The following is a 27,979-nucleotide window of genomic DNA, read 5'->3' on the forward strand; positions in this document are numbered from 1 at the left end:
AGGCGATACTATATTTTTAAAATAATGCTATGTGTATAAAATATGGAAACATGGAATGATTGTTTCGAATTCAGAAGGCTCTTTTGTCATGCTTATGCATGTTCTAGATGAGACATCTTTCTCCTCAGTTGGAAAGAAATGAGATAGTAGCCTCTCAGCTCATAATGTTACTCACTTTCCCTGCTTAAATGCATTTTTAAATTACTAGAATAGCTTTTTTTTTAAAAAAAAAAAAAAAAGTAACTTTAGAAGAAAGTAATCTAGTTTGCTATTTATCTACCTTATTAGGCAGGATTTCACATGAAAGAATCAGCCTGGCTTCTCATGTGCTAAGAGTGACAGGATGCAGGTATCATTATGTGCCTCCCAGGTATTAAATCTAATAACCACTGAAGGAGTATTTCAGCTAAGACAAGTCTTGTTACTTTATTCATCAATAAATTAATTCTCTTTCTTAAACTATATTTTGAAGCATTTTAGTAAGACATTCAAACTTTCCAGTGAAGAGTAATACACATATAAGTGTTTAATAATTTAACTTCAGTGTGAGTAACAAGACATTTCAACAGTTTGTGAAAGTAATTTTTTTCTTAATACATAATCCTTAACAGTTTAAATTTAAATGGCCATAACTGATCTTCTACAGGTTTACAAATTAAGACTATTTAAATAATAATCTGTTCCCATATCCAGAAACGTATGTATCGTTATGTAGTCCTTTGTCCACAAGACTCTCACAATATGTTCTCCAGGTTGAAAAGTAGAGTTAGTACCTTTTCATGGTAGCTGGGGAAAATGTTATGTGAGATTTCCTTTCTAAGTCACCTCTGAGAATTTTCCATTCACATTCATCCTGCTGAGTCTTTAGTTTCATCTCCTGCAGAGTCTTTAGTGTGATCTTTGGGAGCATTTTAGCTTGGATCAGGAGCACTCCAGCCCTTCTGAATCAAATCTCCTTATTGTTCCCATTTATTGCTTCTTGATTCACGTACCTGGAGCAAGGGGATGGTATTGTTTACAAAAAAAGTCAGTGAGAAGATGGACTGGGTGAGCACAGCTAGCATGTGTAACTGCAGACAAAGACTTGCTCCACAGGGCTGGACAAGAGTGACTGAGCTATCATCTCTGGAGTGTGCTCAGCGTGGGGTCGCTTGGTCTTCAGTGCCAGTGGTTTCACTACAGTTTCGTTCCTCCTACACCCCATTGGTTGCTATACACATACACCCCATCCTCATTATATGCATTTGTAACAAAACGTTGTTTATCAGTATTAAGTGTTTGACAGACTACTGACCAGGCGATAATATTCTTAAAGCAGTTGTACGGTAATACTGGTATCCAAATTGGAGTGGTCCAGGTGGAAGTCTGATGTTTCGGTGTCGCCCAGAAGACTACTCTTGAGTTGTCGGCTGCCTTTTCTTGTGCAGCCTTATGCTGAGTGTGCAGAAGTGAGAGGTATTGTGGTTCCTAGCAGTGGTGGAAGCACAGCAGATGTCAAATGTCTCCTTGTATGCCACCATTACATTCAAGTTGCTCACAAGCCACTGCCATCCCCATGTGAAAAGAAGAAATAATAATGTGACTTCATAGAGATGCCACAGATATAGCGTCTTGCCCCAGTACTGAAAGCTTTGAATCTCTGTAAACTTAAGAGTGTATTGATTAGTATTCTGGTTTTTGTCCGCAGTCACCAATTATAATAACGTGGTAGAAGCAAACTCAGATTCAGACGATGAAGATAAATTGCATATAGTGGAAGAAGAAAGTGTAACTGATGCGGCAGACTGTGATGCTAGTGTGCCAGAAGATGACTTGCCAACAGACCATACAGTATTACCAGAAAACAGTGAAAGAGAAGGGAGCACAAACAGTTGCTGGGAAGATGAAGGTATGTTCATTTTCACTTATGATGCTATGCAAAGAAAGGTTTCAAAAAAGAAGATTCAGTAGAACTTCTTTTTGTCAATTTGTTACTGAAATAGCATGTAATCACCATCAAAACAAGAGGTTTTTCTAACATTTAGTGTAATATATTTTATGTTTTCTATTTAATGTTAGAGCCAGATTCAGAGGTGCATTCATTCCATTGGCATTGTTAAACAGGAGTTTCAAATCTGTAGATGCAGCATTCTCAAGGGTGATCAGAGACTAGTTACTTGCTTTTAGTTTTTCCCAGTCTTTTTGCTTGGCAGGTCTTTGCCATGGGTCCTGGTAAGGTTCAGGCTTTGCTCTGCTTGAGGAGTAAGCAGTAAGCCAAAACCATGAAACAAAATAGTATTCAAATTTAAATTTCTCCCTGTGATCTGCTTCTGCCTTTTCCCTTGTAAAATATAGTAAAAAAAAAAAAAATTTTGGAATATTAGTTTTAGAATTGGCCATCTTACTCATAATTAATCTGTATTCTGAAAACACCGAGAGGAGGTAAATGTTGTACATATTATGCAGCAGCTTTAGAAGCTGAAAATTTGAAGCAGTCAGGAAACGGGCCTTTTTTAACTGTGGAATCAGATATGGAGTTTCATAATATCACACAGCATGCTTACATTTGAGCCAAACAGGGATAAATGCATAAATTAGTGGAATTTATTATGGAATTTGGCCTTAATCCCCTGGAAGATACAGAGTATTTTCCAGCATATCACTGTTTGTGTCTGAACTCCAGCCGCAATTCTTTAGCATCCACCTTGTTAAAACCGGTGGTTTAAGACAAATTGCATGACCTCACATCTAAATAAATGGAAAGCAGTCATATGGTCCCTAACTGCAATCCAGCTGAGAGCGAGCAGCTGAGAGTTCAAAGAATAGCATCAACTCAGCCTGTTTTTACATAGCTGCTATTGCCAAGGTATGCTGTGCAGGGAAATGAGTGTTTCGGAGCTAAATTATTAGGTAGGTAATTTTCTTAGTTCTCCTATAATGTCTTTGCTCTACTGCAGGCTATATCTATCAGGAATTGGCAGTTACATAAAAATGGGCTGTGTGTAGACTGTTTCTTGAACTCTTCAAGCATAGTTGCAGGAAACCTGAAATAGGCAGTGAAAGAAGAGCAAGGGCTCACAGAGGGTCATGGGTCCGAGATCCTTTGGACTGAACATTTCCTGGAGATATACAGGTAGTCATGACACAGCCTTTTGCCTCAGACAACCTTCTGTGGTTTTTCAGACCTCTAGACATTTGATTACATCTTTTTTGACTCATTTCAAATGTACCATTTTTAACCTTTTAAAATTTGTTTGCTAAAATTAAGCATTTAAACCAAATTCTACTGTGACTGTAGAATCACATCATAGGCAGTGTTTTCCCTGCCTTGGTCACTGCTGATGAAGACAGGCTTTCATCAGTGTTTAGACAGACAAAAGATTAAGCAATTGGCATACGGACTTGATCAAAGTACCATAAATTTCTTCTGTAAAGATGATGTATTCTGAAGTCTCTTTTGTAGCAGTCTGAAGCATTTCTTATTTGATACAAGTTTTTTCAAAATAAATCGTTTGAACTTCTGGCAATGACTACCTGAGGGAAAAAAAAAAAAAGGCTACATTAGGTTTTATGGAGCTTTGATTTGCTGTGGTAAAGTACTATTTACTTCTTTATAGCCTTCCCAGAAGGGAAGTTGTGAGCTGGAAATCTTACCAGTCTTGGTTGCACATTAGAAATCTGAAGAGAGAAGTACTGAATACATGATCTCTCTCATATGGATAAAGGTACTGGGGTAGGTGTCCATGCAACACTAGTACCATCCAGGGTAGATAATTATTTTTAGAAAACATACACTACAGCAGTTTTAGTAAATTGTGTTTCATCGGTAAAGTAGTACTGAAAGTTCCTGGTTTTAGATGAACTTGACAGAATGATTTTTTTGCATATTTATTCTGTTTATGAATGCCCAGAATAGAAACAACACACGTAACATTTCTTTATCAGATTAGTTTCCTTCCGTTTCTAGTCATTCTAACTGAATTTCTAAAAGACTTTCAGAACAGGTGTTTTAAATATAAGGTGTACATCTCAAGAGGTTTAACCGAAACAGTCATATGGGTTTGAAAAAGTGAACCACGTGTATCCTGCACAAGTTGTTGGCAATGTGCCAGCATTCATGTGTGCAATGATCCTGTAATATGATTTTTTTTTCTTCTTTAAAGTAAAACCAATGCTACAATTAAAAAAAAAAAAAAGTAAAGGCTAAACTTACTGACTTATTATATTAATACACTTAAAAAGCATTATTATGTATTACAAGTATTTAGTAAATAGAGAGATCTCAGACCTGGAACTAATCTTTGAAAAATTGAAAATTTAAAAAATTGTCTAGACCTTGAAATAACCTTTAAAAATTAATGAAGTTATGTTTTATGTTTAAGCTCTTCCTGGAACTCAAAAATTCCTTTAAGTCACAAAATTTTAGGTTCAGCCTATGTGCTGCAAGATTGATGGTGTTCTTTTGGTGTAGTGGGTTGCTGAGGAAGACTGCTGTTCTATTTTGTATTGATTTAATTTGGGAGGAAGGCTAAAAATGTGTGGCATCTTTTTGATCAAGCTTTTACTCACAGAAGCGAACAACTAGGCAATACTGTAAGCTGTAAATAGTGCTTGCTACATGCATATTAGAAAATAAGTTCTAAATTAGAAACTCTTTTGATGGGCTTTGGAATTTCTTCCCTTCTCTGAAGATAAGACTGCAGTGGAAATTTCGGTAGTTTGTCGTTCTGCCTACAAACAAAAATTCCATTTTGCTAGTGGCTTAAATTTGATCAGTTATCTTACACATGAAGAGATATTTACAGTCAGCCTATGACACAGTGATTGTGTCATGCATGATCGCTGCTAGTCCACACTGTTGCCTGTGATCTGAATATCATTAGCATTTAATCCTAGGGAAGTCCCACCATGTCTCTAAGCAGCTGCTTATAAGCAGTAATGAGATACAGAAGTCCAAGAATATGTTTTACAAATATCTGATCTGTCCAGATGTAATGCCAAGATAGATATTCATGCCCTGGATGCAATTTGTGGAGATATATACCTAAGCAGTCATTCAGCAGGTAGCTCAAATGTCTTCTGGAATTGAGAGCTCTGACTTATACTTGGTCAACAATGTCTTAAGATCTGTTCCCCCATCATCCCATCCTTTCCATTGCTTCCCAGCAGCTGTATTTGCAGTGTGATAGTTGGGCTTCTGAAGGCACAATTGCAAAGTTGCCTTCCTGTGTGGACCATACATAGTTATAAAGATGGATCTCAACATTTTTTCAAATTATTAATTATTCCTATAGCATTAAGGAAGATCGCCCCCTGTGGAAAAGGGCTCTTCCCTGGTTTATACTCCACTTTTAGATATTGGGAAGAGACAGTACCAAACAGAGGTTATGATTAGAATCAAGAGGAGTTTTAACTTAACTGAGATAAATCTATAATGCCATAAATTCCTTGACATTCTCTTGGGAAGCATAGCTTTTATTTGTTCTGAAGCCAATGGAATTTGCTAGAGAAGCTATCATTTAAATTTCTATGAGTAATAACTTACTGATATTCCCCCTCTTCCATAGATCCTATTTTATAATAGAGAAAAATCATAAACCCTTTTTAAAGAAAAATAGTGGGTTTGCATCATTATTGTTTTTAAGAAATTAAATTTTGGATTGAAATTTGCATTGCATGCAGTCATCCATCTTACAAGCTGTGAACCAAGTCTGCAGTATCATGAGCCAAAAATATAATTAGTTCACAATCCAGTATTGATCAACAAAATACAGACTGTTCAGGGGGTTTTTTAGAAGACAATTAAAATTAAAGTAAGATTTAAGTGTTTTAAATGTAAGTCTGTTAAATTTATTTCTTGTTTGTGACTATCTGCAGATATTTTGGGTCTGTGGGATTTTGTCAAAATTGACAGAATTAACAGTCTTTTTCCTTTGAGGACTGGTATTATTTGAGAACTTAAAAGTTTTCCCAGAATTTACCATCTTCCTTATAAAGGAGAAATTGGCTGCTTCTGTAATTAAAATGCTGGAATGTTCTGAGGTTTTGAGTAGCCAAACCAAATGATTTTTCCCTGCACTGAAGTACAGTGAAGGAAGATAAACAAAAAGTTGCCATTTCAGATCATAGCATTTGTGTAGTCTAACCTCCTGTATCATGTAAGAGTCTTTTCCTCGGTATAGCTCTGAAGCATCAAAGTTCTCCATAATAACACTGTGAAATAATGCTTTAATTTTAAATATATAAACATATACTACTGATAAAGAAACAAAACAACCAACATAGCTTTCCTGTGCACTCCTGCCGTAAGCCACATACTGTCAGAAGTGGCAGCAGTGGCCTTTACAATAGGAACTTCCAAGTCCATGCTACCCAACAAACATAAATTAGGAACAACTTGGGCTGCTTATTGATTTGAACCAAGAACCTGTAGTGACTTAAAACTTCCATGCTGCATCCTTGAACGCTGCAGCTCAGCAGGAGCTGGTGAAGCTTCAAGGCAGGTAGGCTCCACAGCAATAGTTCTATGGATGCCTGATACCTTCAAACTCAGACTGAATATTGGAATTGATATGTGAAACATTTCTTGTAGTGCACAGTTGATCTGAAGTGGAGAGCATGTGTTTAAAATCCTTGTTTGTGTAAGCAATTGCAACCTATAAGTGGTTTATAGACGATTTACAAGAAAGTGAATGCATTAGGTATCTGCAGACATTACCAGCAAATTGTCTGTCATTCCTGAAAACTGTTAATTGGAAAAAATAATGTAAATTTATTTGGTTTATGATACTCTGGTTTCCAGAAATAATATTTCTGTTTACCAGATAGCTGCATTTGTAGATAGTGTTATTTAAATAGCTGACTCTGTATTTGCTGAACACACTGTCCCTGTCTTTACCTCTCTTCAAATAATGGTTAGTGTTTAGTATTGCTTCCTTTTAAGATTTCGTTTCTTTAATCATGGAATATCTTTGTCGTTCAAATGATTACACAGCTGAAATACTGTGCGATTCATATTTTTGAAATTGTTTAAATGAAGTTCTTGTAAACAATACAGAAATGGAAAAAATTGCTGAAGAAATAACTCAAATATATTAAGTTGTGTGTGTGGAGCTTTTTTGTTGTCTGGGTTGTTTTAAAATATTCATTCTTCTTTTTGTGAAATGTACTATTTCAGCTGGAAAAGAAACAAAGGAAATCCTGGGGCCTGAAGCTCAGACAGATGAAGTTGGATGTGCAGGTATTTCTTAGTTAATCTGAGTCACCTATTCATAAATTGCTATTGAATTTTGGCTAGGTGAGTATCCTTCTGAAATCTTTGAAATTCTCCCATCTCTCTTCATAAACTGCTTTGCTGTTCCACACTAGAGGTCTTAAATTATAAAGTGTTTCAACTGAGGAACAATAATCTGGGCTCCTTTTGGATGGATGTCCTAGGTCCAGAGGTGTAGCTGACCAGTGAGAGAGAGCAGTCCTCTGCAGCACCAGGTCTTAAAGCAAAAGAAGGAATGCCACTCATTTTACACATAGTTGTATAGAATACAAGTACAGGTCAATAAATAGTGTTTTAAACTAATAAGGAATATACTAAAATAAACTTATGCTAATATTGTATCTTACTGTCAGCTCCTCTGTACTGATTATACAGAAGGCAAAATAAAGCGTGTACTTTAGTTTCAGAACCAAACAAAAACAGATGCTTTGTTATTTTATTTCCTTGTTGACAAAAATTTAACATATAGTTCATCCAGCTTTTTAAAAGATTTTTACACTTTTTTTTAAAACACTCTTAACACTAAATAGTTAGATTTTATAAGGGTAAGCCTTATTTTTAAAAAAGAAAACAAAGCAAAGCAAAAAAAAACCCAACTAAACAAAAACCTTAACATTGATATGTGTAAAACTGTATATTCGCATATTCCTTTTAGTTACTATAAAGTTAAATTTCTCCAAAGAACTATGGAGAACTACATTATGTATTGCATTACAGTCTATGAGTGAGAGAGTGCCTCATGTCATAAAAAGATTGTCAAATTTTAAATTGAGTAGATGACTTCACACTGAGAGATGAATCGTGAAACTTCTCCTTCCTATTAAAAGTATACCTCACATTAATAGTGGAAGGGATCTGTCATGATTTAGTGGGCCTCAGGCAGAGCTCTCACAAAATGTGCCACCATGGTAAAAGTAAACTCTATGAACAACGTATTTAGACAAATACTGGGTAGCAATTATTTGTCTTACAAGCATTAAGTAAAATAATTAATTTATTATTTGTTAACTTTGAAATACAATTGTTCATTGATTGTGCTCTTAAGTTTTAAACTGAAAAATGTTGAAGGATGTTAACTAGATCTGAAACCTTTTTGATAGTCATTTCCAAGACTGGAGAACAAGCCACTGAAAGTTCGAGTTTGTTGCATTTCAGCTGGCCAATTTGTTATTTGGAGTTTAAATATCTTCTGGACTTGCAGTAATGAACAGGTCTTAAATAACACTAAAAATTATGTCTTGAAGGCAACAAATTTACTTTTGCAAACGTAGGAGCCAAGACATCAAGCTGGTCTTCAGGCTACAAGGGCCAAATCATAATCAGTGTTGCATTTAAGATTTTTAGGGAACATATAAATCTAAAATTATAAAAATGCACTGAATTTAAGAGGCAAACTTTGGTTTTAGTCAAAATTTTAAATGTCATTATTCCACTGGTTCTCTGTTTTAATTCCTGCACCTTAAAAGGGCTTGACCTATTCTAATACATAAAGAGTTTTGAAACTCTTGGATAGAGGGTGATTAGGCAATGTGAATTACTGAATTACTAAATCTCATTTATGTTCTTTTTAAACAGTTAATTTCTTATGTTGTATCTTGTTTTTCACTCATAGTAAAAGAAGATGAATGTGATTCTGATGCAGAAAATGAACAAAACCATGACCCTAATGTTGAAGAATTCCTTCAACAAGAAGATACAGCTGTTATCTACCCTGAAGCACCTGAGGAGGACCAGAGACAAGGCACGCCAGAAGCTAGTGGTCAGGATGAAAATGGTAAATTTGCCACCAGTTCAGTTCTTATGAAATAAATTGTACTTACTACTTGAGCCAAAAGTTCTATTGTATTTTCAAAGACAACAATGCATACACATGTAATTTGGGGGTGGGGGGGAAATCTTAGTTAAATAATTATAAGAGGATGCAATCATCATGCAAAAAACATTGCTACTTGATTTTGAGAAACAAGACATGGACTTGGGGTTCAGTTTTATGTGTACCTAAATTATAACCTCAAGTAACTGGAAGTAGAAATTCAAGCTTTCATAAATCCATTCAGTAATATATGAAAGAACAGAATAAACATTTATTAAATATAACGGGAGTGAAGCAAGCTAGTGTGGGTTTGTGTAAGAATAACTTAGGGGATTTATAACATGTTTCTTTTTATATTTCTAAACAAAACACCCAAAAGGATCTATTAGATAGGAGTTTTTTTATTAGGTAGCCAGTCCATGATGGGCTTTTTTTTTTTTTTTTTTTTTTTTTTTCCTGAAAATACAGCAGTGGAGAAAAAAGAAACATTTATATGAAAACATTTATGTGAAAAAATAATGACCTGTGGTTACTTTTAAGTAGATATCTTTCTCTAAGGAAGTTTCATACTTAAGATGCTCTTCTGAGTGAGATGAGAAGTCATACTTTGTTCATTTTTTTCATCGTGAAACATTGAAAGCATCTTCATCATGAATATTGAAGGCAAAACCTGTTTAGATTGGTTTTGTGTTCCGTGCTGCTTTCTGAAAAGTTCAGCTTTCATAACCTGTGGCAACTGCAATTTCAACCAAATTGTGTTCCTTTAATGGAGTATTTAAGATAAAGAAAGTAACGTCCTATGTAAACGGTTAGGAGTTGTTGTGTTCTAGTAGTGTAAAAAAATGTATATAATTGAACAAAAAATGTCATTGTACCTGTATTACTGTACTGGAGTCTAAGGGAGAGCCGTGAAAGGAGTAATGCTAACAGTTTTGTTCTGCTCTCCCAGAGATTTTATGTTATTAGAGATTTTAGCAAAAAAATAAGTAAATTAAAATATTTGAGAAATTTAAACTGTGTACATGCGTATTTACATACAGAAATGGGACCTGAATTACTAATATTTTGTTGTTTATTTAACAATTTTTGCAAAATTCAAGTAAGATATATGCTCAACAGGAGCATCTTAAAAATTACAATTTAATAAATTTAAGTTTTTAATCTGTAGTTGCAGTGGCACAGATTGTCAAGTTAGTTTTACAGCCTTGCAGTATGTTTTCCATGTAATCATTAAAAATACACATTTGTATTAATAATTTAAAATGGACCTAGCCCAGTAAGTTCACAGGAAAGTATTCTGAAAATCATGATGCTGAACAATAATGCCAAAAATATAGTGATATTTGCTAAAGATACATGCTTCCAAACCGGTGGACTTCATGAGAGAAGTGACAGAGTTAGAGCCTTCAGAGTCTTTGGAAAACCATTACAATTTTGCCATTTGATCCAGTGGAAACAGAATTTAAGTTAACGTGCTTGACGTTTCCACTGAGTTATATTTGTGCTGAAATGGAGTAATTTTTATGTCAGGTGAATTGAATTGAAGATGGAAAAAAGAGAATTGAAGGGAAGAATACTGTGTTTACACATGTGAGGACAGGTTCATTTTCGGACAACCCAACTAATCCAGGAAAAGCAGAAAGGAGTAGAACAACACAGAACCCAGGGCAACATGAGTGTTACCCTGCCTGTTATCATAACGAGTGTAAAAGAACCTATATGACAGAAAAGGTGTTGATTTCTGGTAATAATGAAAGCTGGTCTGACTCCTCTTTTCTTGTTGCAAGAACAGTGGCACGTTCAGTAAAAATAAAGTCAGAAAATTCCAGACAAACAATTAATTTCTACTTTATAGATCATATAATCAATCTATGGTGATAACTGGTGGAAGAGGTCATGAAGATAAATAATTCAGAAGTACTTTCTAAAGTACTGGTTAATTTTGAGTATTAATAATACTTATAGTTCTGCAACTTCAAATGACAGTGCGTACAAATTTGCCCCTTATGCTTCAGAGCATAAAATGATAATCAGTAAAGACCTTCCACCTTCCTCTCCTGCTCTCACTCAGCACAGTGCATAGCTGCATCCTTGCAAAATTTGCTTCCCATTTCCCCTGAAGCGTGAAAGAGTAGCATGGACATTGGAGGACATAACACCTTATAAATTGATAGTTTGATCAAATGCAGCAAAACCTACATTTATTTAAACACACTTTTATCAATTTATAAAGAAAGGAGTTTTTTCAATCCTTTAAAAAATCAATTTTTCAAGGATAGAATGTTACCATATATGGAGGATAAATATATGCTAATAAGAAGAGGGAGTTACAATTTCATAAGTGGTGACTTGTAAAATTAATATTCAGCTTCAATCTGATTTTACTTTGTCCTGTACTGATACAGAAGTAACTTCATGAAAGCCAGCAGAATAGATTCCATAGATCACATTAGAATCATATTTATGGCCTCACATTATCTCTCCTTCCTGTCACTCAGCCAGTATGTCCTACTAACAGGTACATATCTGTGTATCGTAAAATCATAGAATGGGTTGGGTTGGAAGGGACCTCTATAGGTCATCTAATTCAACGCCCCCTGCAATGAGCAGAGACATCTTCAGCTAGATCAGGTTGCTCAGAGCCCTGTCCAACCTGACCTTGAATGTTTTCAGGGATGGGGCATCTACCACCTCTCTGGGCAACCTGTTCCAGTATTTCACCACCCCCATCATAAAAAACCTCTTCCTTATATCTAATCTGAATCTACCGTCTTTTAATTTAAAAATATTATGCGTTGTCCTGTCACTACAGGACCTATTAAAAAGTCTGTCCCCATCTTTCTTATAAGCCCCCTTTAAGTACTGGAAGGCTGTAATAAGGTCTCCATGGAGCCTTCTCTTCTCCAGGATGAACAACTCCAACTCTCTCAGCCTGTCCGTGTAGGAGAGGTGCTCCAGCCCCCAGTCATTTTTTCATCCCTCCTCTGGACCTGTTCCAACAGGTCCAGGTGTAAGAATTATAAACCACATTTCTAATTTTTTTTTTTCCAGTTCTCTTTTAACTTACAATTCTGTGTTAAGAGAAAAATCATATTCTCTGCAGGTTGCAAATATTCTTTATTCCTTAGGAGTTGAAAACAGGATGACTATTAGGTGTTTCAGTGATAGATTTAAATTTGTAAGCAGGATTTGAGGAATGCTCTGATTGAGCTAACCAGATCTACAAAGATTACTAGCTCTTAAACCATATTTCATAATTTTGAGACTACTTTTTAAACAGAAATGCATATATAGAAGCTCTAGTGCTGTATTGGAAAGGCCAACAGACTCCCTGTGAGGTGTGGTTTTGGGTAGTCATACTGTGCTGACTCTCACCAGTGGGGCAAACATACCATACTATAGTTAGTAACATAATACCTGTGGGGGAAAAAAAAAAAATGGTCCTTTTCTAAACCAGCTGGAGTTTCTAGCAGCTAGCTGCATGTTTTCTTATCGTAATATAGGTAAATGTAAAGCATGTTTGTTGATAGTATTGTTTGGAACTTACATTTATTTAAATATGGTGTATTGTGTCTCCTGTGTAGGAACACCTGATGCATTTTCCCAACTGCTTACTTGCCCATATTGCGATCGAGGTTACAAGCGTTTTACCTCTCTGAAGGAACACATTAAATACCGCCATGAAAAAAATGAAGATAACTTTAGTTGCTCCTTGTGCAGTTACACGTTTGCATACAGAACACAGCTCGACCGCCACATGACATCACACAAATCAGGAAGAGATCAAGTAAGTGGCATTTGAATTAAGGATTTATCGCCTTCTGTAACAATGCTGTGATTTGTTATGTGAGTGAAAAATGTACAAAGTAAGCTGTTCACATCAGATTATCTGCATGCTGAAGTCCCATTCCTGGAGCACACACCTGAACATGCTTCTGAAGTCAGATTTTTTTCTGCATCTGTCAAAGGATGAGATTTGAATTCCTGTGTTTTCATTCATCTAGGCAGTAAGATTGGGTTTAAATTTGGTTTTCCTAAGTGCTTTATTGCGTTTATAGGTAATTGGTTTTTTTCTGTTCATTGGCTAACATTACAGAAAAATTGTGACTCAAATCTAATCTCAAATCTTTAGTGAAACACATTCTTCTTTCATAAATCCTGTTTGGCCAATTCAAAATTACCCATTTTTGCCCTTAAGAAACAAATCATTGTTTGATTCATTTGCTTGAACTGTGAGATACAGTTTTTAAATGCAATCCATGTTAATAAGACAATATACAAATAATTTTTGCATAAAATACAATGTTTCAGTACTAAATGAAGCAACAAAAAGAGCTAAAGATATTCTGAGCTTGTTTTCTCTGGTTCATGGGCTGACCTGAGGGCATGGTTCCTTGAAATGCCTTCCATGAATAAGCCATCTCATCACTACGGAAGGTCCTGAAATTCCGTTCCACTCTCCCTCTTTTTCTTTTCTCTTTTATCCCTTCAATTCCTATCATCCATCTCCAATGACATGCTTCCATAGTTTATCAGAGGTGCTCTGAAGCTCAGAAACCAATTGAAACTCACTGAAACAGTCAGGAATTAGCCAAGGAAAAAAGATACAGAATTTTCATTACCAGGTTCTAGAGAGAGGCTTGGAGATGTTCCATTCTGAGGACAGTCTAAAAAGATTGATATTTTCCAGAGAGGAAACAGGAGGGAGACATCACAGAAAGATGCAAAGTGAATAGTGAAAAGAATATAAAGGTACTTCATCGTTTCTTGCAGTTCCAAACCAACAGATCTTTCATTAAACCGTAAGGCCCTAACACAGAGTATGATGCTTCTTTTTACATGTTGTGTATTAACCTCCATTCTACAAAGTATCACTAAGTCAAAGAAATTAATGGGTTTAAAAATTCGTTACACATTTTTATACCTGTTACCTTCATGGGTAAATTAAATAGGAAAAATCTTTACAGGAAGTATTGGCCATCCTGCTGCGGGGATTTTACTGTCTTACAGGGTTTGAAATAACCTTATCAGTGTGTTCTGGTGTGGTAGTTCTTGTTTATTCAAATATATTTCCCATGAACAATGAGTTTCTGTCTTGTTCTTTTATTGGCTTGGCTTCCACTTTAAAGTTACTGTTATAATGTCATGATAAAATCTGTGAATGCTTTTTGTATAATGCTTTTTCGTGAGCTTCCACATTTATTATCATTTTTCCAACCAGAAGCCTAAAAGCAGAAGAATAAAGTAGTTGGAGGGACTAGAAGCCTTTCTCATATTTACATGTAGTTTGAATGAAAAGCTAAAAAATACCAAGTGAGTAAACAATCTCATAAGAATTTCTACAAAGGGAAGCTTAATTTGTGTTTCTGCAGATATATTTTAATGGGTTTATACTTTTGAAGGCACAATTGCATTTGGTAAATGTTTCTGTGAAGTATCTGAAACTCAGTATTACAGCCGTTTAAGTGTGGTTTTTCTCAAGAGCCAGAGCCAGAATCAAAACTACAGTAGTTTAGATACTTGGTAAATTTGAAATATGTATTTGTTTATGTTATTGTCACAAGGTTATCACATCTTCAAAGTTGGCTTTATGTACATGTACATGGTTACATCATTTGTGTAATGGAAAATTAACTTATTTACATAGTAAAGTATAGACCTCCTGGTTGTGGATCTTAAACAGCTGCATCTTCAAAACTTAATCATAGAATGGTTCATGTCTTATTCTTAAAAGACTTCACCTGAAAGTAGATTATTTGGATAACTTTGTTAGCGCTGGTTAGCGTCCAGCATGTGACAGTTTTGTAATTGTTCCGTACAAGGAAGCAATGAGCAAAGATAATATCTAGTGTAGTGAAGGCAGTATAAGAGATATGTGCATGCTGTGCCTCCTTCTGAGGGAGAAATAAGCCAAATTGTAGCTACTTCTGCCAGAGCAGAGAGCTGAAAGCCATCCTGCACCTTCTCCTTCATCCCTCCCTTGTCCCTGTCCCTGGCGTCCCTCACTGCTCCCCTGGCTGCTCTTGTACCACTAATGGTTGTAGGAGGTGATGCTGCGTATTTAACATATGAAGCTCCAAAAAATATGTTGAAGAATGAGTAAGTGCTTCTTATACATGTTTTATTTTTCTTTTCATCAATTTACAAAGCACCCATAGGTTAAAATTTCATACTGCCATGGACACCACTGAGAAATGGCAGTTCTTGAAGACCATGATCAAACAATTTGTGAAAAAACCCTGATGTACCTGTAATTCCTGTCTTCTAAATAACTTTTGAGGATTCCTGTTAATTAGTTTCTGTTTTCTGGTATGAAAAGGGTATGTACTCCTAGGCACAGTAAATATTTGATGCAGGGATATATTAGTGGCTAGTTACAGACCTTAATGCTGATGTTTCTTCTTTTAGTACGTAAAGGAATGCAGGGGAGTATTCTTTGAATGCTGCAGTTAATGCTTTAATGAGCAGAAGACAGCAGTTATGTACAGTGCATTAAAAAATATGACACATCAGAAGCAAAAAAAATGTGGATTTAACAGTGCTTAAAGGGGGAAAACCATTTGAATCTGAGAAAATTAAGATGAAAGAGTTATGATTTCTCAGTTTTAAAGAAGATACTGGAGAGTAACTCTGAGGATATCCCAGATTTATAAAAAAGAAAATGTAGGACAGACAGAAAGAAAACCAAATGAAGAATTACAAATATAAGAAGGTAAGGCAAAATACATGGAAACACTGCCTAGCAGAAAGTTTAAAGCATCTTACCACTATGACCAGGAAAAGAGGAAAACTCATTAAAAATTTGGTAAGAGAAATGTGGGCTTCCATGCCTTCGAAGCAGAACACTGAATTTTGAAGACAGGAGCAGAAACTTTTCTGACAGAATGAATACATGCACTAATATTTAGTATGAATATATATGTAGCCTAGCATGCAGTAGCTGTATATATGCTGAGATCCTTTAACTTGTATAATCTCAAGTCAAACAGTAGTAACTGATTCTATACAGGCTTAAGTAAATCCTGACACGGTCCTCTAGACTCACTGAAGTTGCATCATTAAAGTGAAATGCAGCAAGTCAGACACATTCATCTAGAACATCATCTTCAAGGGACTTAGTTAAACAAAGCTGAAAAGCCATGTGGTCTAGCAAAAGACAGCTGACAAACCTGGGAACAAGGGTCAAGTGATAATCAGGATAAGTCAGAGTGGAGACCTCATTACAGAGCCTGGGAGGAGGCGGGAAGGAGCCCACCCCAAAGAGAGTGGGAGCAATATCTGCTGAGAGGTCAAAACTGCAGCTTAACCAAATGCACATCCCAAGGGAACTGTTGGATTACAGTACTTGGAAGCAATTTAGGTTATCTTGTTTCAACTTCTCTTTTGTTAGCATCTGTATTGTGTAAAGGAGGACAGGGTGTAGAACAGGGAAGGTTGATAATTTGGACAGCGTATCTCATAACAGAGTGCTCACTTTATCTAGCAAACTGCACAGCCACGGGTTCTTCAGCTCTAAAGGCATAAATCACAACAGGAACACCATCCTGCCTTTTATTCACCCCGACTTCTCCAGCACAGATCTCAGCTCCCAGTTGCCATGTCTGTGCTCAGAGAATAGCCTGAGCACTCAGTGAGCATCTGCTCCCAGCGCTGCCAGCCACAGAAAACCAGAATTAGGTGTAGGAGCTCCCCAACATGGTTTCACACCAGAGGAAGTTAATGCATGCCAGCCAGCTTGTGGTAACTGTCCATAGGCTGGCTGTTTCCCCGTGAATAGCTCTATTAATGAGTTTATGAAAATATTTGCCCCAGTTACCGTCCAAATGGTGCTAGAGTACCTTTTTGCAAAGTGAGCTCTGCTTAAAAAGGAGCTGCTTTTTTTTAAATAAACAATTTGAACAGAAAATTTTCTAATTTCTCCATTTCATCTTGGTAGTTAAAGCTCCAACTTGTAAAATGTATGTAATTTTTGTCTTTAAAAATACACATTCATGGATTTATACAGTTTGTGATAAAATTATATATCTTGCATACACATATCATGTATATGCTACATATAGTTACCTGGTTTTCTTAGATTTTGCTTTTTTTAAACTAGTATAACAATGAAGATGAATTAAAAATAATTTGGAGCTTAACAATAAATGTTCTCACACGGCAAAATATGACAAAAAAAACCACAGAGCTTCAATACAAATAGTGAAGAGGTTTGATGTTGTGTACTTGGGAAATACTTCCATATTGTTATTTGTTTTAATTTAGTTTTTTTCATTTATTTTGAGAATTGTGACTGAGAGTGCATTTGTTGTCACTGAGCCATCTTGTCTTAAGCAATCCTGTGACTTATTACATAGAGGAATCCAAGGCCAACAGTAAGCACTGGAAGCATGTAAATGGAAAAATGAAGTCAACTGATTAAACTTTAAACAGGCTTTTATATGCTTTAATGTTTCTCTGTCCTGTGTGACTTATTCTGTGGGTGGTGGGTATGGGGATTTTCTTGGGTTTTTTTGCTTTCATAAGTAGAATTAGCATGCGTCCTGGAACTTCTTACTCACATAACATGTCAGTGCAAGCTTCTTCTGAAGTTAGGAGAAGGGGCAAATATATTTTGGGTTTGTTTGGGTTTTTTTCTTTTTACTGTACCAGATTTATTCAGAAGATACACATGGGTCAGTTTTAACCTGACTTCTAATTTGTTTCTTTTTCATGCATAACACATACCACCTTCAGTCTTAAAATTATGATTGATTCTTTTCAGTTTTGTGTTGCATTTTCACTGTTACAATGTGAAAATACAAGATGTTTTTCCAACATGCTGTCCTATGCAATAATTACTAATTCTTTCTTACAGAGACATGTGACGCAGTCCAGTGGTAATCGAAAGTTCAAGTGCACTGAATGCGGAAAAGCTTTTAAATATAAACATCACCTAAAGGAGCACCTACGAATCCACAGTGGTAAATAAACCAGGCCTTGAATTGTGTACTAATGTTGCCATTTCTATTCTTTATAATTTTGATGTGGTATCAGTCTTGCAAGTCTAAGTTTAAAATACTAGTGCTTTCCTTTTTTTTTTCTTTTTTTTTTTTTTTTTCCTTTGAGACTCTGTAAGAATTGACTGCAGCCTTCAGCTGTATGCAGGAAATACATAGAATAACTCAAGAGGATTTACAGTTGCAGCTTTAGGTCTGACAGTTAAGGAAAACTTCACTTGTGGCAGAAGAAATGGGAGCATCTTTCTGGTCCTTTTTCCCTTGTTTGTTTGTTCTCAATGTTTGCAGATCATTCAGCATGTTATGAGCCTTGCTAGATAATTTTAATTGATAATAATTGGGACATAAGAAGTATGCTTCCTAGTGCCTGTGATTGTCATCATTCAAGACTAGTCATATTAAAATAGCCTCAGGACACAGGTCTAGGGTTGTGATATACTGTCACAACAGTTTCAGTTTATAATAAAAGTTCCAATTTATAAGAAATCTAATATATATTGAAATATTTTAATATATAATAATAAGTTAAATTCAGTCACTCAAAAGAGATTCTCCATTTCTGTCTTTAACCCAGATTTACCTTTTGACAGAAAGTCTGAAAACAAGTTTTGAGGCCATATTTTCCTTTCTTACCAGTTGCTCAGGCATAATAGCAATGAAGTGCGCCTCACTTAAGAGTCTTCCCTCAGCAAACACAGTCTTCATTTCAATTCCAGAGGGTAGTGGCACTGTGCCTGTGAGTGGGAAAGCCTCAGTCAACGTACTTTTCAATCTGAAGCAAGCCATCTCTTTGGCCTCTTTCCTTTTCCTCTATAGCACAGATTCCCTGTAAAGCCAACTCTTACTAGGAGTGTAATGACTGCATAGTTGTGTGCCTATTCCTAGCAATTTAACCTGACATTCATTTCTGAAGGCAGATATGCATGTCTTCTACATGTGTCTGGTTTTCCTTTACTTAAAACTTTGCCTGTTTTTCACTAATGAGTATTGTAGGAAGATATGGATATACTGTATTTGAGTTTGCCACAATAAAATGTGCATAGCTCCTTATACAATTATGATTTGTATTTATGGCAGTTTTTGCTTAGTTAATCATATTCTGTTTTTTTCATTCTGAAGTAGTTTATGCCGGTTCTGAAGTTAGCAGTGGTACTACTTAAATGGAGTTTAATGAAATCTGCCAGTATCATATAGTCTCAATTTATGAGATATGTAGACAGTTACTGGGAAATACTGGAACATGATCATGTGGGCTCCCTCCTGTATCTACTAATGGATCACAAACTTATTAAAGGGCCCTAGGATCAGAGCTATAGGTGACATAATTACTCTTACTGTTCAAGTCACTGTATTTTTTTTCCATAGGACTCTTTGAGATGTCATTTTGATGTATTCTTTTCTAGTTATTATTGCTTGATGAAGTTACATTGTAACTTAGTAAACTGTTGCATTTTTTTTTTTTTTTTTTTTTTTTTTTTTTTTTTTTTTTTGTAATCTTTAGGAGAGAAGCCATATGAGTGCCCAAACTGCAAGAAACGTTTTTCCCATTCTGGTTCATACAGTTCACACATAAGCAGTAAGAAGTGTATTGGTTTGATGCCCGTGAATGGTCGAGCCCGCTCAGGGCTCAAGACGTCTCAGTGCTCCTCCCCTTCCCTTTCTGCATCACCAGGTAGCCCAGCAAGACCACAGATACGACAAAAGATAGAAAATAAACCCTTGCAAGAGCAACTTCCTGTTAACCAAATTAAAACTGAACCTGTGGATTATGAATTCAAGCCCATAGTGGTTGCTTCAGGAATTAATTGTTCAACCCCGTTGCAGAACGGGGTTTTTAGTGGTGGTAGCCCGTTGCAGGCAACCAGTTCTCCTCAGGGTGTGGTGCAAGCTGTTGTTCTACCAACAGTAGGTCTGGTGTCTCCCATAAGCATCAATTTAAGTGACATTCAAAATGTACTTAAAGTGGCAGTGGATGGTAATGTAATAAGGCAAGTATTGGAAAACAATCATGCTAATCTTGCATCCAAAGAACAAGAAACAATCAGCAATGCATCTATACAACAAGCTGGCCATTCCCTCATTTCAGCTATCAGTCTTCCTTTGGTTGACCAAGATGGGACAACCAAAATTATCATCAACTACAGCTTGGAGCAGCCAAGTCAACTTCAGGTTGTTCCACAAAATCTGAAAAAAGAAAACTCTGTTCCTACAAATAATTGCAAAAATGAAAAATTACCAGAAGATCTTACAGTGAAGTCTGAGAAAGATAAGAACTTTGAAGGAGAGACCAATGATAGCACTTGTCTTCTTTGTGATGACTGTCCAGGAGATCTTAACGCACTTCCAGAATTAAAGCACTATGAAACAAAAAATGCTCCTCAGCTTCCTCAGCCCAGTGGAACAGAAGCTGAGAAACCCGACTCCCCTGTCCCATCAGAAACTGGGGAGAACAACTTATCTCCTGGTCAGCCACCTTTAAAGAACCTTTTATCGCTCCTAAAAGCGTATTATGCATTAAATGCACAACCAAGCGCAGAAGAGCTTTCAAAAATAGCAGATTCAGTAAACCTACCACTGGATGTGGTAAAAAAGTGGTTTGAAAAAATGCAAGCTGGACAAATTTCTGTGCAGTCTTCTGGACCATCTTCTCCTGAACAAGTTAAATTAAGCAGTCCCACGGATAATGATGATCAAGCATCAACTACAAATGTAAACGAACCCCAGAACAGCACAAATAATTCACAAAATCCTGTCAATACAACAAAATCTCAGACTTTACCAGGAGGATCAACTCTGAATGGTTCACGCAGTAGCACACCATCCCCATCACCACTAAACCTTTCTTCATCAAGAAATTCACAGGGTTATACGTACACAGCAGAGGGTGTACAAGAAGAGCCACAAATTGAACCTCTTGACCTTTCACTACCAAAGCAACATGGAGAACTATTGGAAAGATCTACCATAACTAGTGTTTACCAGAACAGTGTTTATTCTGTCCAAGAAGAACCTTTGAACTTAACTTGTGCAAAAAAAGAACCACAAAAGGACAACAGTATTACAGACTCTGATCCTATTGTAAATGTAATCCCACCAAGTGCCAATCCCATAAATATTGCTATACCTACAGTCACTGCCCAGTTACCTACAATTGTTGCCATTGCTGACCAGAACAGTGTTCCATGCTTGAGAGCTCTTGCTGCCAATAAGCAAACCATTTTGATTCCACAGGTGGCTTATACATACTCTACTACAGTTAGTCCTGCAGTTCAAGAAACACCACCAAAACAGACCCAAGCCAATGGAAATCAGGTACTTCAGTCCCTGTATTCCTGTGTATTGTGTATGATGTATCCATTCTGTATCCATGCTGAACTAACAGAAAACTGTCAAGATAAATTAAATAAAAATGTAAATATAAGCTATCGGGTTTATTCGGCCTGATTATTAATGGGTAATAGATGTTACTGTTAATTCCTCTGCAAAGCTAGTTAGCTCAGGCAGCTTGAATCCAGACTGACAGAAGCTATATAGTTCTGTGCTTGGACAAGTCAGTTCTTCACCATATTCAGTGGTTCAGAAGTGTCTTCTAGGACATTAATGCTCAGTATTTTAAAGACAGTCTAATCCTCCTGATCAGAAAGAAAAGTAAGGCCATCACTTGTGTTTCTTGCTGCCTCCATTTCACCTCTTTCCCCACATTCAGAAAATAAACTCTTTAGAACTTTCAGCTGCTCTGCTTTCTTGGCTTGGAGAGTAGCTGAATTCATCCTACACTATAATGACAACTTTAAACAAAATTCAAATGTATTCTTAACTGAAAGTCAGGCAGGTATTTATCTTCTTCATCTACCATTCCTGTATCCTGCCCTATGCCTCCCTGGATACATCCAGATGTGATCTAATCAGAGTCAATCATCCTGCAAAACACCTGTGTGTGGAGGTAGGGACAAGGCAGAGCAGAAAAGTGGCTCACAGAAAGACTGAGCGTTTCTAATTAAATTTTAGAAATTGGCTCTTTAGCATTTTATGCAGGGTTCTGTGTTGCCAGAGACTGAGGAGCCTTGAAGAGTTACAAGCTTACTTACATGATAAGGTTAGAGACAGACAATATTTGAGGTAGCTAATGTACATTTTTATGTTCATATTTGATAATATATGATAAAATTAATTCTGTGTGTAGTGATACTCCTGATATCAGAAAATACTGTGCTTCTTACAGGTGAGCTTCAGCACTTGAAATGCTTAGAAATAGACAACAGTTGTGATATTTTTAAAACTTTTTATTAATGAAACATTTGAAGTCCCCAGATTTTGGGTTAAGTAGTATTTGTTGTAATTTTATCAGGAAGAAGGTAGGCAAATATGCATATTCGAATGGTAACTTAAATAGCTTTTTGTGAAAACCGCATCAAAAAATAATCTTAACTTCCATAAAATCTACAAGGTAGCAAAATGTGGGTGTCAAACATTAGTTGAAAAATGAAGTTAGATACCAAATTTGCTCTTCTAACTTACTGATGCACTTTATAGGTCTGTAATCTTCTTTTCCTTCCTAATGCTGCATTTATTTTAAGTGCCCTAAAACATGATGTGTCAGTGTAGCTTAGACCTGGCCAACAGTCAGATTTGGTTGTGATTAAAGTCAGTCCCAGTGAGAGTTCTGCATCTGTATGGTGGCAGGGACTGCAGAGCAAAGTGATGCAGCTAAAGGGTTTTTTTTGATTATGTAAGTCTGAACAATTTTGTTTGGCTGTTTACGGAATTGAATGAGATTAACAGTGCAGCTTCAGCTTACATTTTATAAATTGTGTGCTGCATCAGTGCCTTTTTATTTTTTGCTGAACTCAACCTTTTTCATAATTTTTCTTAAGGATGAAAGGCAAGACACTAGCTCAGAAGGAGTATCGAATGTAGAAGATCAAAATGATTCTGATTCAACACCCCCAAAGAAAAAGATGAGAAAGACAGAAAATGGGATGTATGCATGTGATTTATGTGACAAAATATTCCAGAAGAGCAGCTCATTATTGAGACATAAGTATGAACACACAGGTATGTACTAGGAAAAACAGTTTCAGATCATTATTTAATTGGTAGTGTGTAGCTGATAATCTCAGCTGGAATCCAGTTCTTGGAAAGTGTAGGGAAGTGTAACAGTCTTTCTTATCATCACCTATGCTCAGCTCTCTTTAGAAGCTTATGTTTTGTGTATTTGTTTGACAGAACTGCAATTCTGTTTCTTTAAATCTATAAGGCATAAACCCCAAATACAAAAAGGGGAGTTTCTTACATCCAGCTCTGGGACAATCATCTGCGAGCCACATCCTATAATCAAGGATGTATTACTTCTAATTTACCTTGCTTAGCTGTACATTAAGAAAAATTAAAAATTATTAATTAAGAAAAAATCATTGTGTATGAGTATGATACTTTACATGAAAGGCAGGGTATCTATCTAGCGTGAAGTATTTTCAAATTGATACACATTTGTAATGATCTAAGTTAACAGCCATTCATTAGACATGGAATTTAACCCCAAAAGAACACTCTTTTGGTTTTGGTTTTTATTTTTAATTTCTCATCATTTTCCCCTTTAGCTTCAGTTTCTGGTATCTTTAGTCTTTTTTTTTAGTCTTCTTTTAATAACTGTTGCTCTCTTATTTCTGCTGTAATGTCTTAATAGGAAAAACCTTTGTTCCTTTGTTTTATTGTTTAGATGCCTATACTATATTTCTGCTTGTTAATGTTTTCGTTTAATCTCACATACAGAATTAAAAAGATTTTAAAAATCCTTTTAACTACTTGATCAAGTTTCTCAAATAGTGTTTCTTCAGACTATCTATTTTCATACCTTTCCTGTTCTGAGACTCTTGTAACTCCTCTTTTCATAATGCAATTGTTCTTTCCATTCTGCTTCTGGGTGCAGTGTTCAGAATTGTAGTATCATTTAGATTGGAAAAGACCCTTAAGATCATTGAGCCCAACCATTAACCGAACACTGTGAAGTCCACCACTAAACCATGTCCCTAAGTGACCCGTCTACACTTCTCTTAAATACCTCCAGGGATGGTGACTCCACCACTTCCCTGGGCAGCCTGTTCCAATGCTTCACAACCCTTTTGGTGAAGAAATGTTTCCTAACATCCAATCTAAACCTTCCCTGGTGCAACATGAGGCCGTTTCCTCTCATGCTATTGCTTGTTACTTGGCAGGAGAAACCAACACCCACCTCGCTGCTTGTTTGGCATAAGTTGACATGGAGGTGTTGATCACCAGTAGAGTGTGACCAGAAAACTGCTGTCTTACTGTCTCTGTCTTTTATGTCCAGGCTAAGACTGAACAACGTTGTTTTGCATAATAACTTTGAGTGTTGAAATCAAAATAACATTACTAGGCTCCTGCTATGTTTATAAGAGACTCTAAAAACAAGGCAACAAAGTCAAAAGCTGGAAAACAGAGCAGAAAGAGAACTAAGGGAAACAAAGCAGATTTTTCTTGTTAATATATGTGTAGTCAGCAAGTTTTGTACATAAGGCCTTTACTCGTGCCAACCTAGATTTTATAATGATTTTCCCTTACCTATAACATGGAAGAAGGACTTGGTACACAAAAGTCAACATAAAGGTTTAGTTGGTTTAAAATTTCTATCAATATAGAAAAATTAAAATGGTTCTGACTGGAAATAATGTTTACTTCAAGAAAAACGTCTCCTTTTCTAGTTTACTTATATTCTCACCTTTTTGTGCTAAAAGTTACATCTAAGAATCTGTCCTTCTGTGTTCAGTTTTCCTAAAAAAATACAAATTAACCTTGTAATTGTGGCAGTATACCCTTGCACCCTTGTCCTTTGGGCTCAGGTGAGAAACTGAAGCTGATAACATGTGGAGTAGACCATCTTGTTAAATAAAACTATTAATTCTTAATAATATGTTCACCAATAGCATTGCATGATGCAAACAACAGTATAAATTTTTAAAACTTCAGCTAGATGATGTCCAATTGTTTGTGCTTTATTTTGCAGGTAAAAGACCTCATGAGTGTGGAATCTGTAAAAAAGCATTTAAACACAAACACCATTTGATCGAACACATGCGATTGCATTCTGGGGAAAAACCCTACCAATGTGACAAATGTGGAAAGAGGTTTTCACACTCGGGGTCTTACTCTCAACACATGAATCATCGCTACTCCTATTGCAAAAGAGAGGCAGAAGAGCGTGACAGCACAGAACAGGAGGAGACAGGCCAGGAGGTTCTCAGTAACGAGCATGCTGGTGCCAGGGCATCTCCATCACAGATCGACTCAGATGAGAGAGAGAGTCTAACCAGGGAAGAAGAGGAAGATAGTGAAAAAGAGGAAGAGGAGGAAGAAGAAAAAGAGATAGAAGGACTTCAGGAAGAAAAAGAATGTAGAAAGCTACAAGAAGTAGAGGATGAAGAAGATGATGAAGAAGAAGAAGAGAAAACTGAAGGTAACAAGAATGATGAAGTTGTAAATCAAGCAAGCAATGCAGAACCAGAAGTTATACAGAATAATGGGCAGGTGTCAGAAGAAAAAAACAAATAAAGCTTAAATGATAGTTTTTTCTATAAGGAAAAAAAAAATTGGTAATGAAGTTCATTCTATATTATACATGCTTTTCATGGAAACGCAGTAGCCTGCATACTGTGATTTCTGTTCACTACTGTGTAAAAAAAAAAAAAAAAAAAAAAAAAAAAAAAAAAAAAAGAAATCCAGGTGTGCCTGAACCTCAAACTTAGTAATTTTTCACACAGTTTTCAAAGTTAGGAAGAAGTTTATAACATGAAGCAGATTAGAAAAATACAGTGACTCTGGAAGCAAAGGTTTAACAGGTTGTAGGAAACCTGATTTACTAGACAAGCATCTGGCATTGTTTGTTTTATCAGTATTAATTTTCATCCTTAAGTTGATTAATTTTTAAGCTGTACAATTGGGAGAGATTTATATAATTTTTTTTTTTTAATCGTAAAACATTTCCTAAATCCTCTTCAGTATTTTGTTATGGTTTAAAATGTGAGAACTTCTGCACTACAAAATTCCCTTTTGCAGAAACCTGTAATGCAGTTGCAAACAGTACTTGGCTACCTTTGTAAATTCAACCTAGAAGGTAGCGGTTTATGACATTAGATGTTGTAGTAGAGCATATTATCATTTAAAGTGTATTGTTAGCCTTAAGAAAGCAGAAGATAGAAGAACTGAAGTTTCTTACTCGTGATGAAAAATGTAGTTGAAAAGATTGTCGTTGAGTTCTGATTGCAGGGACTAACAGTGTTAATACTGGTAAGGACAGCAAAGTCGTCAAAATCAGTGTTTGTAATTGTGTTTTGAGTATGTAGTAACAATATGAAGGATATGATATGAAGCTTTGTATCTCCTTTGGCCTTATGCAAGACCTGTGTGCTGTAAGTGCCATTTATCAGTATTATAAAGGCTCTAAGCAGCCTTTATCCAATGTGTGGCCTACAATAACTAGCATTTGTTGATTTGTATCAAACTTCTAAACTAATCATGGGGAAAAAAACACTCAGCCATCAGAGAAGTAAGAACACTGGTATATTTCATTATTTAATTATTTGGTGGTATTTTGGGTTAATACCTGACTTGCAGAATTTCTCTACAATAATTACAAGGGAAATTTTCTAATCTGCTTTATTGCTTTATTGGTTTACTTTAATTTCAGACACATACATGACATGTTATCTGGCTCATAAGTATTTTCAAATGTTAGTTATTATGGACCCCATTTATTAACAATGTTAGCTGATTTTTACCTATCAGTATTATTTTATTTCTTTTAGTTTATAGATCTGTGCAACATTTTGTACTGTATGTCTTCAAACCTGGCAGTATTAATACCCTTCTTACTGACATATGTACCTTTTTAGTTTTAGAAAACTTTTATATTTATGTGTCTTATTTTTATATTTCTTTATTTATTACACAGTGTAGTGTATAATACTGTAGTTTGTATTAATACAATAATATATTTTAGTATGAAAATTTGGAAAGTTGATAAGATTTAAAGTAGAGATGCAATCGGTTCTCTTGCATTGAGATTTGATTTAACAGTGTTATGTTAACATTTATACTTGCCTTGGACTGTAGAACAGAAGAATTAAAATGGGAATGTATTAATTTTACAATTGCAATCAATTCATTTTACCTTTACCCAGTTTTTAATATAAAGCTCTTAAATTTTGAAATTCACTGTGTGACTAATAGCATGATGCTCTGCAGTTTTATTAAGAGATTAGTCTAACCATAAAACTCTCATTTCCTTAGTAAGCCAAATTAGAATAATCTTATAAACAGTGTTGGGAACAATGTTTAACATTTTTGTGCCAATTTGTTCCTGTATTCATGTATGTATGTTACAAATCTGAAACTTCATTTTTAAGTTCCTTGTTACATCATGGTCATTTTCTAGTTTTTTACCAGACTCCCCATCTCACAATAAAATGCGTCAACAAGTCTGACTTACTGTCATTATTCTGGTAATTTAGAAAATGGTTTTAAATTATTCCTGTAAGATGTTATTCGGACACGGTTCCTGCTTCAGTGTCGATACTCAGTTTCAATTTTACATAAGGAGCACATGATCGAAAGAAAGGTTTGACTGTGGCAATCCCAGGCAAAGGGTTTGCTACATTAGTTTATTGATTTAGGAACATCAGTAGAACAGCTGAGATTGCAAAATGAACTCATGTGGTTTTGTGATTTAATTTTTTTTTTTGTCTTGTATCTATCTAATATAGTTTAATGCTCTCTTTCAATAAGACTGCCTTTAAACAAAGTAAGTCTATAACTGTTTTCTTGATTTTCGCAATAAGCTAGTGGAAAGGTTAATGTAAATATTGCTGCTGAACTTTCCAAAGATACAATGCCAACATTACA

The 27,979-nt window shown here is 35.7% G+C and overlaps 1 protein-coding gene across 1 annotated transcript; it reads left to right on the forward strand.

Annotated features, from left to right (window-relative positions):
- The first annotated feature begins 1,687 nt into the window (after positions 1-1,687).
- ZEB1 (zinc finger E-box binding homeobox 1) lies at positions 1,688-27,558 on the forward strand. The gene is made up of 8 exons (XM_026842259.1): positions 1,688-1,888; positions 7,157-7,219; positions 8,865-9,026; positions 12,650-12,852; positions 17,920-18,025; positions 19,563-21,373; positions 22,936-23,116; positions 25,086-27,558. Exons 4-8 carry the CDS (start codon positions 12,823-12,825, stop codon positions 25,628-25,630), a joined length of 2,673 nt encoding a protein of 890 aa, XP_026698060.1. The 5' UTR covers positions 1,688-1,888; positions 7,157-7,219; positions 8,865-9,026; positions 12,650-12,822; the 3' UTR covers positions 25,631-27,558.
- Positions 27,559-27,979: the final 421 nt, after the last annotated feature.

Source organism: Athene cunicularia (assembly GCF_003259725.1).
Source record: "Athene cunicularia isolate RWA chromosome 2 unlocalized genomic scaffold, athCun1 chr2_part1, whole genome shotgun sequence".
Taxonomy (NCBI): Eukaryota; Metazoa; Chordata; class Aves; order Strigiformes; family Strigidae; genus Athene; species Athene cunicularia.